The sequence below is a fragment of the Lutra lutra genome, chromosome 6 (genome assembly GCF_902655055.1).
Source record: "Lutra lutra chromosome 6, mLutLut1.2, whole genome shotgun sequence".
In the NCBI taxonomy this organism is placed as follows: Eukaryota; Metazoa; Chordata; class Mammalia; order Carnivora; family Mustelidae; genus Lutra; species Lutra lutra.
The window spans coordinates 66,178,681-66,195,310 of record NC_062283.1 but is presented as its reverse complement, the minus strand read 5'-3'; the positions used below and the strand labels follow the sequence as shown (position 1 = coordinate 66,195,310).

Genomic DNA, 16,630 nt, shown 5'->3' with positions numbered 1-16,630 from the left:
AGATTTCATTTCTTTTGATGGCTGCATAGTATTCCATTGTGTATATATGCCACATCTTCTTTATCCATTCGTCTGTTGATGGACATCTAGGTTCTTTCCATAGTTTGGCTATTGTGGACATTGCTGCTATAAACATTCGGGTGCACGTGCCCCTTCGGATCACTATGTTTGTATCTTTGGGGTAAATACCCAGTAGTGCAATTGCTGGGTCATAGGGTAGCTCTGTTTTCAACTTTTTGAGGAACCTCCATGCTGTTTTCCAGAGTGGTTGCACCACTCTGCCCATTTCTTGATTGGATTATTTTTTTCTTTGGGTGTTGAGTTTGATAAGCTCTTTATAGATTTTGGATACTAGTCCTTTATCTGATATGTCATTTGCAAACATTAATTTGCAATTTCTTAATGCCATATGATTTTGAGCATTTTGTCATACACATAGATCTGTAAATCTTCTTGGGTGAGGTGGCTATTCAGATACTTTGTCCATTTTTAGATTGGGTTGTTTTCGTTATTTGTCGAATTTTAAGTTTTTGTGTATTCTGGATACAAATCCTTTATCAGATACATGTTTTGAAAATATTTTCTCCAAGTCTGTGGCTCATCTTTTCCTTCTCTTAGCAGTGTCTTTGCAGAGCAATGTTTTAGGTTTTTTAAAGTCCAGCTTAGCAATTTTTAAATTTCTGGATCTACACTGCCTTCTAAAACACCAGTATAACCAAACAGAACACACTTTCCCTGCTGTTGACCTTGGATTTAGGGGCTCAGATAGGAGGTGTTTCCTAAAACTGGGACATAAGTGGAAGTGCTGGCACCTAGGGCCAGCTTTGGGGGGAGGGGTGAGCAGAAGCCCAGAGAAAATGTCAATTAGGTGATGGAGGACTCACTGGCTGGGCTTTTGGATTTTCTTTTTAAAGAATAGTTTCAGATGATAGCATAAGGTATAGACTTGTGGAATTACTACGTTGTATACCTGCATTAATTTAACAATGTAGTGTGTCAACCATATTACAAACAACAACAAAAACATAGTTTTAGGTTTACAGAAAAGTTTCCAAGATACTACAAAGGGTTTCCATGTCCCTCATACCCAGTTTCCCTTATCATACAATCTTACATTGGTATGGTACAAATTTTCCAACTAATGAAACAATGCTGATACATGATTATTAATTAAAGTCCATGCTTTACTTGAAGTTTCTTAGTTTTTCCCTAATATGTTGTTCTGACCTAGGACCCCATCCAGGCTCGCAGTTTGCATTTTGTTGTCCTGTCTCCTTAGGTGCCTTTTGTCTGTGACAGTTTTTTACATTTTTCTTGTTTTTGATGGCCTTGACAGTTTTGAGGAGGACTGACTAGGTATTTTGTAGAATGTACCCTGGTTTTTTCCACATGACTGGACTGGGGTTATAGGATTTTGAGAAGAAGAGCATAGAGGTTGAGTGCCTGGGTGGCTCAGGTGGTTAAGCACCTGCCTTTGGCTCAAGTCATGATCCCAGGGTCCTGGGGTGGAGTCCCCTGGTGGGCTCCCTGCTCAGTGGGGAGTCTGCTTCTCCTTCTCCCTCTGTCCCTCTCCCTGATCATTCTCTCTCTCAAATAAATAAATAAAATCTTTTTAAAAAGTCATGTGACATTCTCATAACATCACGTTAATAGTACTGACACAACCCGCCCCCCTGCACCCACCACTTCTTCCCTCCTTCCTTTCTTTCTTTCTTGATTTTATTTATTTGAGATAGAAAGTGAACATGAGAGAGACAGAGAGAGATAAAGAGAGCGAGTGAGAGCACCAGTGGGGTGAGGGGAGTGGTGGGTGAGAGAGAGGGAGAAGCAGGCTCCCTACTCAGCAGGGAGCCCAAGCAGGGCTCAATCCCAGGACCCTGGGATCATGACCTGAGCCGGAGGCAGACACTTAACTGACTGAGCCACTTAGGTGCCCCACCACCTCTTTCAAAAGCTCTATTTCACATTTTCCACCTTGAGAGCTCAGTCCCTATTCCAATCCAGTCAAAGGATTGCTCCTTGGTGGCAGAGGCCAATGCCCCACTTGTGCCTCCCTGGCCTCTGTCCTGATAGTAGTGGATCTGTCTGGGGGAGGGAGGGTGGCCGAGGCCTGCGTCCTTGGCCTTACCACCCGAGTTGTGTGGTTGGAAAGGTAATCATGTGGATGGCATGAGAAGGAACCTGCCTTCAGAAGTGGGCATGGGGTCGGAGGAAGTGGAGTCCCTTCTGGATCATGCCAGCAATCAAGGAAACTGGCTCTGGGCTGTCCTCGGGTGGAGGCTGTACTCATGGGAGGCTGCCACCTCTGTTCTGTGTCTGTGCTAGGACAGAGTCATTTCCCAGAGCTCCTCTGTATCCTGGCATGCCTGCTAACCTCTGACCTACCACCAACATCCCCCTCTCTCTCCCATGCCACACCCTCCCTTCCCTCTACTGCCAACCCCTTCTTCCTACCCAGGGGGCAGGACCCGGGCTTCGTACAGTTAAACCACTCGTCTCTTGTTGCCATGGCAGTAGGTCTCCTGGCTGTCAGAGCCGGGGGAGTAGGACCAAGGAGGTGTGCTCAACAACCTTTGCTCAAACACGTCCGAAAGCCATTGGCCTGAGTATCTATAGCCAATGCCGCAGTACACGCGATTCATCTCCCTGGGTCAGGAGGCCTATAGAGACACACTTAGAGCAGCAAAAACAGATGGGGAAGAGGTGGGGAAACTTTCCTGCACCCTCCCTCTGTTGGTACAGTTTTCTCCTTACCTTCTGTTAGAGACAAGCTGAGACCTTCCCTCCTGGGACTCAGGTGTCTGGGGAAAAGGCCTCATGTGATTGAGCGAATTCGTTGCTGGCGAGTTTACCTGTTGGACCAAGGAAGAGTTTCACAGTATGACCTTTTCCCTGACACGGGAAAATGTCCTTGATGTATTTTTTAAGGTGAAAAAAACCTGCTCTCAAAGTTGCTATGTACAACATGTGTGGGAGAAAAAAAATTAAGCTAGACATTGCATGGCTATGATGATGGGCATCAAAATATTGTCTCTGGTTGGCGTGATTGTGGATAATGGTTGATGTATTCTTTGTTCCTTTCTGTGTTCAGCCTTCCAAATTGAGCACGTGTTCCCTGTTTGTAGGTAGGAAAAAGGGTTTAAAATGCGATCTGACAATTCTCCAGAAGTCCTCTCTGCTTTTGCCTCCCCTTGTCCCCCGAAGAGATGCTACCGGAGGCAGGAGAAATCCATTGAGCTCTTCATCTACAGGAAGAGCTCCACACGGCGCCCCAGCAACCCTGTATGTCTCCACACAGGGTTTGTGAGCACGGCTTCAACAGCAGCATCTCCGAGTCTTGGCAGAGTGCCCTGTGATCCTTCCCGAATTCGAGTGGTTATTCTAAGGCCGTTCCCCACTTGCCTTCCTAGCTCCCCAGGAGATGGTCAGGGGACAGTTTCTCATCACCTCCTATGTTCTGATGAGGTTTAAGGCTTTCTGCCTCGCTCCACTCAGGGTACATTTGCAGGCTATAAAACCTCCTAGAGGCAGCATAGAATTCACTCCTCAGCAACGGGGTGCCCCATCGTCCCTATTGCAGTCATCTGGTCTGTTTTGTTTCAGTGACTTCCTGTGGGGTGGAGGACACGCAGAACGGACATTTTGGCGACGCTAGTTTTCACTGTCTCTATGAGCAACACGCGGCCTGAATCCAACCACCTTGCCTTGACTCTCCCTGCGTCACCCAAAATGACCCTCGTCATCTACTATCCAGTGACTAAACCCCCCTGGGCAGCAGCAGCAGTTGATGGCCTCTCCTCGAAGGGTTCTTAACCAGAGAATGGACAGAATGCAGGGGGTGCTGGGAACATGGATAGAAACCAATGACGTTTTAAATTTTCCCAACTTCCACCTGAGATTTAGCATTTCTTTCAACAACACAATGTGGACAACAAACCATAGCAGTATATGTAGTATCAGTGACTTGTCACTGGTTAGAAAGCACAGATATTTTCATATCCTATTACTCCGTTGCAGAAATCTTAAAATACTCTGTTCCCCATTACTTTGAAATTATGTTAAATATTGAGCCCACCCCCTCAATCTTATTAATACATTTGTAAAGTGGTTTACATCTTATACCATGACTTTGCTTTAAGAATATTTTGATAATTTATTTCCATCTTATTGGCTTTCTTTGTCATCTCGTGTATTAAATTTTATCCTAATATTCTCTCTAGTGTCTAGTAACCATGGCTACTTGGTAACATACTGGTTACTGCTTGGCTGTATGTCATTGGCTAAATAACTTCTTGGGCTCTCAGCTTCCTTTTCCTTAGGACAAAGGGATCAGCTGTTCATCTCTGAGCGTTCCACCAGCCACACTGCTGATCGGGTAATATGAATCTCGTCACTTCCATTATACCACAGCTGATGAGTTACAGGACAATTGGAATTGGGGGTTTGTATTACCTTCTTATTTATTTAACCATTTTACTTTCATAGTATTGTAGAGAACTTCCAGGAATCTGTCTAGCAAATGTGAGCACATTTATCTACAAATATGTTTCCAGTATAAAACTAGAAACAAACTAAACATTAAACAATAGAAGATTAAGCAGATTAAAATAAATTCATAGGATGGAACAGTGACGGTCAATAGAATGATACAGAAAAGTATCACAGAAGAGTGGTCATGCAATGCAGTGAGATCCACAAGCAAAAGCCATTTATGATACTTGAAGACCAATATGATTCTATGTTTATAAAAATAAATGGAAATATATGCATTGGAAAAAAGATAAAATAACCTAATCCAACAAGATAATATTGGTTATCCTTAAGTGGTGGGATTATGGTGATTTTTACTTCTTTGTGTTTTTCTCTATTTTCCAAAATTTCTATAGCTTATATACAAATTAGAGAAATATATATTTACATATAGTACATTATGGATACAAACACACATATGACTGTAATAAAAAACAGTTGATATTGTCAATGAGGTATTACACAAAGCAACAGTGGCAAATCTGCCGGTCTGGGCACCCCTTCCGTCCCCCACCTTTCTGTCAGGCCCCAGAGCACAGAGACAGGGAGCCCCTGGCCGTGGCATCCTCATTACAAAGATAAGCACTTGAGTCACGAACCAAGGCTGAGAGCACGTGGCCTGTGGGTCGAAGCCCCCACTCTTCTGCCTCCAACAGCCTCTCCCCAGCCTCCCTAACATTCCCTGGGCCCCAGGAGGAAGGTGGGCTCTGGGGCAGGGAAGGGGACCGCCACTAGTACCTGCAGGTTGGTGGCTTCCTCTGTCCACCAGGCTTCAAACTCTTTCTTTAGCTTCACCTTGGCCTTGTCCATGAGCAGCTGCAAGTGTTCGATCTCCACCTTCAGGGCCTTCAGGCGCATGAACATTATTTTATACCTACAGTGGAATCAGGGAAGAGCCTTGAAAGTCACTGGCAGCGAGGAAAGGCCGGGAATGGAGTGTTACTGTGGGGTTTGTGTCTTAGAAGTCTGTCAGTGTCATGCTGGAGCCAGGGACTGGGACCCCAGGGCAGTCCATGGAGGCCAGGGGCCTGGGCCTGGGCTTGAGCCCCTCACAGAGAAGCAGGCCCCATGGGCTCTGTGTATGAGATGAATACCCCCTTCTTCCAGAAGGATGGCTACCATTACTGAGCACTTACTAGGGGGTAGGCATTGTTCTAGGCACTTGGCATAACAACGGATTCAGTCCTCTGCACTGTCCTGTGAAGAAGATGCTCCACTTCACAGATCTGGGGCCTGAGGCATGGAGGTCCCATAACTTGTCCCCCATATATAACTTGCTCTGTGGCGGGGAGGCTAATAAACAGAGGGGCCAGGATGTGAGCCCTGGCCATCCGGGTCTAGAAACCACAGTCTCAGCCACCTCTCTATTCCATTGGTTCACTTTGTACTGAGGATAGAAGTCAATCTACATTTATTACTGTGAGTATAGGTTTGGGGCATGTGGCCGTGAAGCAGAAGTTGTCCAACGGGAACCGGTAGCCAAACTGCGGACACAGTGTTGCTCCTGAGGACGCTGGGGTTGGGAATGTGGACCAAGGAGATGACACAGGGTGGGGTAAAGATACAAGAAAAGTGGGTCAGAAAGAAATGGGGAAAAACAGAGTGAGGAAGGAGAGCAACAGTGGCACATCTGAGAGGCCAACCCAAGGCTTTCTGGAAGGAGGATGTGGGGAGGCCAGAATGCCTGGGTTTGCTCAGGGGGCACACCTCCCTAGCCCAGCAGTGGCTCATGTAGCATTGACACCATCAGCAACCTGAGGGCCCGGAAGGTGACTTGTAGGCTCTCCCCAGAGCCTCTCCGTGGCCTGCAGGGCATAGCAAACATTGGTCAAATGCATCAATCAAGGAATGAAGGCCAAAGCTGGACTGCGGTGTTCAGTGAGATTCTGGGGCCATCCTGAGGATCAGTTACGGCCACGTGTGTGCCGATGCTGGAGGTTTCTTGCCGCCTTGTTACTGACGTCATCTTGGGAACCTGACTGGCTGCAAGAGGGTGTGAGGTTCTGGGGATGCCCTGCAGGAGGAGACTCAGGAGGGAAGTGGGCGCAGATCTGCAGGCGGGAGGGAGCCCTCCGTGGTCATACTTCTGCGCTCCACTAGATGGCAGCAGTAGCTAAGTCTAGTTGCTCCTGAGAGGCAGCCCAGGACCTTGGGCTGGCGGTGGGTGGGTGCCAACAAGCAAACCTCCCTGTGGGCTCTAGGGCCCGCTAGGCCTTCTGCTCCGGAGCTTCCAGCCTCATGCTGCTTATGGTCCCTGCATTCCATATCTGTCTGCTCAAAGGCAGCATGCCCTCCACCTACATGAGGACGCAACCACTGGACCTGCTTCCCAGAGCAGCTCCTGACCCGCGCTGGGGAGTGGCCACCCCGCTTGGCCTGGGCAGCTCCAGGTCATCCCCGAGGGTCCTAGCAGGCTGGAGTCAGGGTGTGTGAGGTGAAAAAAAGGGTACCTTCTCTTTTCTTCCTCCAGTTGGGATCGAAGCTTCTCTTCCAGCGAGTCTGGCATCGAAGGCAAGGCTGTGTTTTCTGAGAGGCCTGTGGAAGGGAGATGGCAATGGGTTACTCCAACAAGGAAGAATGGCAAAAGAAGTGTGAGATTCAGGGCGGAGGACAGGGTAAAGTGAACCCCAAGATGAAAGGGGACTCTGTGAGGACCTTCTGGGGCCTTTGGTTGAGAGTTCCGTCCCCTCCTCTGGATGGCAATCTCTAATTGGTTGAAAGCCTCCCAGAAGAGGCTTCCATGATGATTTCCACCGTCCCTCCCACAGTCCAACATCTGTCACTGGAAGAGAACCCGTCCTTACATTGCTATTAATCCTTTTACTGTTGAGTTCACTTATTTCCTCTTGAATCCTCAGGGAAGATGCAAAATAGCATTTTCCCATCCTCTGCTCCAGAGCCCCTCACAAATGGGAAGACATCACTAACCCATCTCACATCTGTCACATCTGTCTCTGTACCAGTCGAGGTGCTGAGGGTCTCTGGCCTCCAATCCTGTCTCCAGTTTGTGACTTCCCTCCGAAGCGGAGGTTGCCAAGCCCGATGAAACTAAGCAAGGCTAATATGCAGCCAGAGCTGAGAACAGGCTCAGACCCCCTGCCCGTGAGACCACGGCAAGGTCCTGGTGAGGGCGGTGTTCCCAGGCATGCTGACCCCTGCTGCCCGTTACAAAGCTGCCCACTCTGGTTGGTTGCTTGTCGGGGGCCTGGCCCCTCCCTAGCCTGCTGGGCGGGCTCTATTAATCCTCCTAGCAGTCTCTGTGGCTGCTCTGCTTTTCCTAGCCTCAGAGAGGGCGTCTTGGAAATCACACAGCTCTGCTTTTTTACTCCAAGTAGGGGAGAATCTACTTTGGGCCAGGCGCTTTCTGGACATGATCGGACTTCATCCTTCTAGTACTCATTTGAAGCATTATTGTTCTCATCTGGCAGAGAAGGACACTGAGGCTCAAAGAGGTTAACTTGCCCCAAGGCCACCCGGCTAACTTCAGGAAACTGGATCCAAAGCCAGCTGTGTTTGGTTGCAAGGGCCTTGGATCCAGAAATTTCTTCTGTTAACATTTCTGACAGATGGTCATCTATTTTCTGCCCCAATACTTCTAGGGGTGGGGAGCTCACTCTTTGGCACCATAGCCCATTTCATGATGGGTAGCTCTGTTTCCTTTTCCTTTGAGCTGAGACCCACCCCAATCACTTCTTTCCACCTTGACTTTGGGTCTTAAGAGCAGCATAGCTTGCCTTCCTTCCTCTGATGGTTCTTTAGAGATTTTCACAATGATGACAAAAAAATAATTTACCAACCATGTTTTTGGAGCTTTATTCTCAGGCTAATTCTGCCCAACTCCCTCATCAAGGGCTCACTGACATGGTTGCTTTCTGACTGACCTTAAGCATTAAGGACTAAATCTGGACATAATATTCCAGAGAGGTCTGAAAGGGACAGGGTGGAAAATGGACCTCCAACCTTTTAAAAATGTGCGTTCTCTATTTCTCTAGCAGGTAAATAATGAACAATGACCATTATTGAATGCCTGCTGTCTGCCAAGATCTACTGGGTTCTGGGCTAGGTGCCAACTCATGTTACTGATTCTCAAAATAACCCAGAAGGGAGGGGGCTTACCATCTCACTTCAGTTAGATTCTGAGTTTCAGAGAGGGCTGTGAGTAGCCCAAAGTCACACAGCTCATGCGCAGAGCTGGGATTTGGACTCAAATTTTTCTGTTTCCAAAGAGCTCAGTGTGTAGACCAGGCACCCCACCCACCCCATGCCATTTTTGTTTTTCTGCAGTTTTGTCATTGTCATGGCCTGTCAGTTTGTCACTGGCCTCTATTAAGCTTGTGGTTAGTTTCAACACTTTTATATTTTTATGAGTAGTTGTCAAAACACATCCTATTTCAGTGCGATTGTCCTTTTGACTCTAAATGCCATACTTTAGATCTAATGGGGGTTAAGCCTTCTGAGAAGTCCTTATTCTGCCATGCCTTTATTCTGTCCATGTAAGTTGCCTTTTGTGCCATTATCTAACTCATTGATAAACACGCAAAGCAGATCAGGAGTCTGTCCTTTATCTTCTGGGCACTGATACTCTCTCTTCCATGTGCCAAGTGACAACTGTCTCTTGGAAAACTGACTGGATAAGTGTCTTTCTTATTCCATCTAAACATGGGAGATGCAGATACCACTCGACTTGCCAACTCAGAATGACATGTCACCTGGGCTAGTGTGATTTTTAACCCTGATGAATTGGCTGCCTGTCCACATTGCCCATGCTCCCCCAGGCATATGCACTGGAAGCCCCTGGAGGGCGGGGACTGGTCCTGTTGTGCATCGTATCTCCCCTGCTCTCTGTTCAGGCCCCATGTGCAGGGGACACTCAGTGCTATATGCGTGCACGAGCCCTTGCTCTCTCAGAAAAATGTTAGCTGCGATAAACCAAAGATAGTATCTTAACATCAAACTGATAATGGTAGGACTTGAAATGGACAGAATGTTTCGCTGTCTCCTAACAGTTTCAGAAATGAGCAAAGCTATCTTCCGGCCTGTTGAAAAAGAAAAGCTGTGGATCTCCTTCTTCCTTTTAACACTTTTTGGCTCCGTGCCCAGGAAACCCCTGAGAAATTCAGCGAAGACCCTGTTCCATAGTGGCTGGCCGGGCAGCCCACAGATGCACTCTGTATGAGAGGTCACTGGAGGCAGGGGGGCATGGCAGGGCCGCTGGATTGGCACAGGGACATCTCACCCAGCCTGGTGGAGGCTGTCTTTAAGGGCCTCATGCAGGGAGCCTGAGATGACCTGGTCTCCCACCTAAAGGCTGGAGGGGTGCGGAGCCCATCTGCAGGAAAGGGCTCTCACCCTGCCCCATCGCTCACTGTCTTTTCGCCGGGCACCTGGCAGGCTCCCCTGGCAGATCACAGTGGCAGATTTCTTGGAGATGTGTGGGTGTCCAGGATAGGGCAGGTAGAGCATTGTTCCGAATGCAGGTGACCCAGGAATAAGAGATGATGTCAGCTCCTGTGTGTGGGGCCTGTTCTCGGTTCTATCCTCTGTACTGCCTCATTTATTCCTGTAATTCTAGATAGCAGATATTACCACCTCTGTTTTCCAGACAGGAAGACCAAGGCTTGGGGGACCAGGTGGTTTGCTTGCACCTGCCCTAAAGCTACCAAATAGAAAAGCCAGCTTCGAGTCCAAGGCTGGTCATTCATTCACTCACGTAAGCAATGGGCTGCCCCCACCAGGGGCAGTCTGCTGGGGAATATGGACATTGAACCAGCAAAAAACTGAGTTGACATAATGCCAGTGGCTGAAGGGCACCACGAGGAGAGAAAGCTGGATAAAGGGTGGAGGGCTGCGATGTTAGGTAGAGTGGTGGGGGAGTCATCTCTGAGGAGGGGGCAAAGACCCAAATGAAGGGAGGGAACAAGCATGCAGAAATCAGGACAGAGAGTATAGCAGCGGGTGCAAAGGGCCTGAGGTACATCTGCTTGGTGCTTCTGAGGAACTGTGAAAAGGCCGGGTGTCTGGGAAAGTTGGTAGGGCAGAGGGGTGGGAGCTGAGGTCAGATCACATAGGACCTGTAGGCCCTGATAAGGATCTTAGCTTTGAGAGAGACAGAGGCTAGAGCATTCTGAGGACAGAAATGGCTCGATCTATTCCTTTGATAGCTAAGCCAAGCAGTTTTTTGCTGATCAAGACAAAGCTGCCCCAAACTAAAGAATGGTCCTTGTGAGTTGGTGCCAGGATGCTATAAGCCTATTGAAAGGATGTGGGAAAGAAAGCTGGGGCAAGGGACCTCGGGCAGCCAGAATGAGGGCACAACATATCCCCAAGATGCAAGCTGTCCACGTTGTCATGGCAACCAATGGGTTATTGCCAAAGGTGATGTCTACTTAGCGAAATGCATTGTAACCCCAGCAGGAGACAGCCCCTGGCTGTTTCTGATGCTTCCTGAGGTTGGGCTTATCAGTCTTGTCTGAAGAGAAAGAGGGGCTGGGAACTGAAAGGGAAGGGAACAAAAAGTGGCTGAGCAAGAACAGAGGAAGAGGGAGTAACTGAAGGGCATTCGGGCTTTGTAGGTCTCCGTGCCCACTGGGACCGGGGCCAGGGACAGAGCCTCCAGTCACCTGACAGGAGGCACCAGGGGCCATCCTTTCAACCACAGGATTCTGGCTGGGACAGGAACACAGGGGGTCGTAGCCCTGAGTGGCCTATGAGGTAACACAGTGACTCTGCTCAGGCAGCCGGCTCCAAAGCAATACAAAAGAAAGAAAGAAGGGTTTCATTCCAGCAGGCGCAGACCTGAATGTCACACAAGGAGGGAGCCCTGAGTGGTTGAACAGTGTATGAAACTTCAAACAGGGCACCCCCCGTCCCAGGCTGGCCCTGTGTCTGATGTGTCAGGTGTTCGGGAACCAGCAGCACCAGGACAAGTGAGGCCTCTGCTGGGCAGGCCGGCCTCCGGTGGGCCCCCTCCTACCTGGTGGGATCTTGGGACACTGAAAAGATCATTAGACACTGAAAAGATCTTCCTGCTTCCCCATACCTTCCTCATGCCCGACCCCCCAAACTCTCCTATAGTTCTTCAGTGTCTGAAATGTACAGAATTTCATTTTTTTGGTTTAGTGGCTCTCTATTGGATGTGGACATGAGAGGCTGATAAAAGTACAGAGACAGCGGGGCCCTGCACTACACCTACTGAGCTAGAATTTTCCAGTAGTTTCCTCAGAGACGCAGATGTTCAGCTCTGGTTAAGAACACTGCTCCGGGGCGCCTGAGTGGCTCAGGGCGTTGAGCCGCTGCCTTTGGCTCAGGTCATGATCTCAGGGTCCTGGGATCGAGTCCCGCGTGGGGCTCTCTGCTCAGCAGGGAGCCTGCTTCTCTCTCTCTCTCTCTCTGCCTGCCTCTCTGTCTACTTGTGATCTCTCTCTGTCAAATAAATGAATAAAATCTTAAAAAAAAAAAAAAAAGAACACTGCTCCAGGTTTTGAGACCAGGTTCAATGCAAGTGTTCCATGCAAGTGTTACAAGGAATAAAGAATCTGCAGTGGTTTAGATGGCACAGTATACGGGGCTCGTGTGTCCCTTTGCCCCCATCTGCTTTCCAGACTTTTGGGAGCCCCAGTGGGGAAGAGGGGCCCAAGCGTTTCCAGCAAGGAAGACGACACACTCTTTGTAGGGCTGGAGCTGCTTGCACTTGACTCTTGTAAAGGGTAGACAAAATGTGAGCCGTGAGATCCCCGACCAGGCTCCTCCGTGGGTCAGATACTTCCTGCATCTTATCTTATATAATCTTCACGACCCCCCACTACAGATGGGGAAACTGAGCTCTGATAGGGGAAATAATCCACCCAGGATCACACTGCTAGTCAGTAGAACTGGAGTCAGGACACAGCTCTGTCTCACTTCAAAGCTGGTACTTTTTCCTCTGGAAGTGATTCTGATAATGAAGGAAGCCATGGGGCAGATCATTGACATCAGTATTGACTTGTCCTTGGTATTTGAAGGCAATGCCCTTTTTCCATGAATGTCCTTCACATCTGGGGGCTGGGGCTGAGAGGAAGCCTCAGCCTCTCCTCGAGTGCTGGCCTGTGAAGACTGGCCTTTACTAACCAAAACCATGGCCTGCAGCCTGATCTCACTTGGTATTTGCTGCTCACCTGCTGGGTGTGAGTTGTCCTTGCTGGAGTCGGTGCCTTTCCCAAGTTTAGTTCTGGAATACTCAAAGCCAGTCTGCTTGTCTTCTAGACTAGGTGCTAGGGGTCCTAAGGAAGGCAATAATGAAATTTCCAACTGGGCACCAGAGCCAAAAGGGCCCCCGAGGGCTTCTGGAGGCTTCTGTAGAGCAAAAGCTACAGGGTCCAACATGGCAGTTGCTGGTCCAGTGCCCTGCGTGGAAGGAAGCCATGAGTTCTGTGGCTCTACCATGGCCAATAAGACCTCAGGGCCAGGGAGGTGTTCTCCTCAGCTGTCCAATAATGATTCATTTGCTGAACACCCACTCTGGGCCTTTTGGGGCTAAACCATCTCATAGAGCCATAGATCACTCAGCCTCACCTGTTTGAGAGGTCAACGTGTCTATTTGTACAGAGATTGATGGTGTCACTAGCTCAATTACTACAATGGTCAGCAGCTCAGAGGCAAAGATTCTGGCTTTCCAATCGGACCATTTCCTGTTAATGGCTCAAATTTATTGTCAGCTCGGGTGATCACGCGCTGACAGGTGCTCAGAGCCACCATCCATCTTGGTGTTGATTTTGTAACACCTTAGCTGCCCGTGGCACGCTCAGGCTTAAGGGTGTGATGAATACCCTGAGGACCGATAATCTCTTGGGCACACTCACCCCCACAGACACAGGCCCACAGTCACTCAGCTCCCCCAGGGAGCAGTCATGCTTTTGGACAACTGGAACTGGTGGGGAAGCCTTTTTAGAACAAAACGCAGACATACACACCCCCTGTAGAAGGCTGTCTGCTGTCTTCTGCTGCTCGAATAACCTCCCCTGTTCTACTCTGGGCTTCTCTGCCCAAGATCTGCTGGCCCTGGGATGGCGGCCCCTCTCCTGCATTGGTTTCTTCTCTCCCTCTGTGTTCCCTGTGAGGGGAGGTGAACTGCTCAGAGAGTCAGTGTGCAGAAGAGTTGGTATGGACTTGCAGGTACCCGGGAGCACACTGCAGACACAGGAAAGACATTTCTATTGTCATTACTTGCTTCAGCTTGGCACCAGGTCCTTTCCATGTTCACCTCTGTTCAAAGAGGAACTCTTCTCTCTCTCCACAGTCCTTTCTGTTGGAGCCCAGATCCATCTGTGGTTTGCAGTCAGTGTTCTCTGGCTGTGACCACTCAGAGCCTGGCATGGTGTCTCTCCTTTGGAGGGTCCGGATGCTGCTCCTGCCTGCTTACTGGCCCACTGAAGCTCCCCACTCCTCAGAAGCAAGCTCACACTTCGGAACATAGGATTTCTCTCAAAACCCAAGTCCCTTGGTGAGTCTGCTGTCTGTCACTGCAGCCTCCCTGACCAGTGGTGTCCTCAGTCTGAGTGGCTTTTCCAACAGAAGTTAGCAAGAATTTGGCATCCCTAAAACTCAGTTACATCTTTGTCACACTGGAAAAGCCAGTCTGGAGCATTCTCAGGACACTTACGATCTTGTGGGAGGGCAGATTTTCTCATGCCTATAACAGTAAGCATGGGCCTTCCTCCTCTAAAAACCCCTAATGATGATGGTTTGTGGGATTTAGTTCAACTCTGTTGATTGACTTAAAAGAGATATTTTAGGACTTTTAGGAATTGAGTTGAGGATCCTTAATAAAACCATCTCCTGCCACTTTGAGGAAACTTATCTGCTACTAGCCAATTTGTAAATCATCTGTTCGTTTCAAAAAAATTTATTACACATTAGAGTCAGAAGTGAGTTCTAAGATGGACCACACACTCAAGCTGGCACATTTTCAAAGTACGATGGTAAGAGCTTGCAAGACAACCAAAATACCCCACATCGAGATAAGGGCCAAAAGAAATTTTTGGAAAGAATTTCTCTAAAGAAAGTTGGCAGTTTGCATTAAGTCTGCCTTACCTTCTTCACGGGGGGGCAGTGTGTGTGGAGGTCCTTCTCCCTCCCTCAAAGGTCTTGAGGGGGTTTGAAGACGCTCAGAAAGATTGGTTAAAATCCTCAGGAATCTGTGCCTGTGTGTGGGGTGTGCTGTGTGTGTGTGTATACATGCACAGTGGACAGAAATCTGATTCCCATTCAAAAACTCTCTAGCAGGGCATAGGCTGATGTGCTGGGAGCAAGACCAGAGCTGCAGCTGTGCTCCTGTGGAAACAATGTGGGGTATAGATACTCCCATTATAGCTGATTTCAAGCTACCAACATGATGTTCCTGAATTCGGAGCTTAGAAGAGATGTACATGGTCAACTCTCACAAGCCAGTATGAGCTGGCTCTGCACACCACTTACACCCTCTAGCACACACTTAAAATTCATATCAGTTTTTTTTTTTTTTCAGTGCAAAACACTCACATCCTTTTTAGTGGGACAAGTCAGAAGGGCAATAGGACCTGGGTAGAAAGAAACTTGGCAGTGGACCACAGAATGCTTGTGGGCTGAGTCCTGTACCTATCTATTTTTCTCCCCTAAGTTCCCCTCTCCATCTTCTTCTACTCTTCTGCTACTTGCCCTGGGAGGCTGGCTGGTGGAACAATAGGCTTCCTTACCCCTCACCTCTGGCTGGGCTCAGCCAACGGTGAGCACGGGCAAGTGACTGGAAGTGGGGAAGGGAGAGAGGTTGAGGGGCCATGAGTTGGATGCACTGCTTGAATGAAGGTCACAGCTCCTATCAGATGGCCTGAGCCTTTCTGCACAGCCCTTTCTGTCTTTGGGTTCAGGTAACTGCTCACTCTTCTTGCCCCCTCAGGTCTAGGGGCAGCAATGTTTCCTGTCCTGCTGGTTATGACGTCTGCATTTCCCTGCACTCTGCTAAGACCTTTGTTTTTTTTTTTTTTTAATTTTATTTATTTATTTGACAGAGAGAGATCACAAGCAGGCAGAGAGGCAGGTAGAGAGAGAGGAGGAAGCAGGCTCCCTGCCGAGCAGAGAGCCTGATGCGGGGCTCGATCCCAGGACCCTGAGATCATGACCTGAGCCGAAGGCAGCGGCTTAACCCACTGAGCCACCCAGGTGCCCCCAATATTCATTATTTTTGCACCACACCCATTGCTCCATGCAATCTGTGCCCTCTACAATACTCACCACCTGGATCCCCCAACCTCCCACCCCCCTCCCCCCACCCCTTCAGAACCCTCAGATTGTTTTTCAGAGTCCATAGTCTCTCATGGTTCACCTCCCCTTCCAATTTCCCTCAACTCCCTTCTAGGCTTTTATTCAACTCTCTTTACAATACCTAATTTGATTTTTTTTTTTTTTTTTTTTTGAGAGAAAGAGTGCAAGCACGGGGAAGAGACAGAGGGAGAAAAATCTTAAGCTGGCTCCACTTCAGCACAGAGCTGGAGATAGGCTCGATCTCCTATCTCTGAGATTATGACCTGATCTGAAATCAAGGGTCATACACCTAACTGACTGGGCCACCCAGGTGCCCCACATAATTTGATTATTGATTTGAGTAATCTATTTTGTGTTTAGAACCTTACGCATAAGTCTCAAAGTGGGTAAGCAATTGTCCAATAAGGTACATTCTGTCAGGTCAAGGGACCTGCTGCTGAGGGACCTCCAGGGACCCAAGAAAGTACTCAAAGTGAGGAGGAGTCAGCTTGGAACATCTGCCTTGCCCAGAGAGCACAAAGCCATGTTACAGAGTACCAGTCAAGTAACATCTTTACCAACTGCCCTTCCTCCTTCTCTCCAACTCCTTCTTGGGAGTCAGGGGAAATTGAGCTCATCAGACTGAGGAAGGAAGTGTCTTAGAAAGAGAAGGAGCTGACTGTATCCCTTTCCTCCCGGGATACCTATCCTTCCAGGGATACCTCCTCCTGAATTTGGAGTTAGCCTTAGCTGGGGAAAAGGAGAGAAGTCTTAGCGTTAAGTGAAATTTGAATTGTTGAGACTGTAGTTACAATATAAAATGACCAATATTTTTTGGTACTTGTTT

At 48.5% G+C, this 16,630-nt stretch overlaps 1 protein-coding gene across 3 annotated transcripts in view; it reads right to left on the bottom strand.

The window, feature by feature from the left end:
• The window catches only part of KIF6 (kinesin family member 6), a 465,466-nt gene that overhangs the window by 19,851 nt on the left and 428,985 nt on the right, over positions 1 to 16,630 (bottom strand). For all 3 annotated transcript variants that reach the window (XM_047733172.1, XM_047733173.1, XM_047733171.1), the window contains 3 exons: positions 6,981 to 7,065; positions 5,269 to 5,404; positions 2,755 to 2,852 (listed from right to left, as the gene is read on the bottom strand). In XM_047733172.1, the coding sequence (XP_047589128.1) occupies positions 2,755 to 2,852; positions 5,269 to 5,404; positions 6,981 to 7,065 (319 nt within the window). The remainder of the gene's footprint in view (positions 1 to 2,754; positions 2,853 to 5,268; positions 5,405 to 6,980; positions 7,066 to 16,630) is intronic.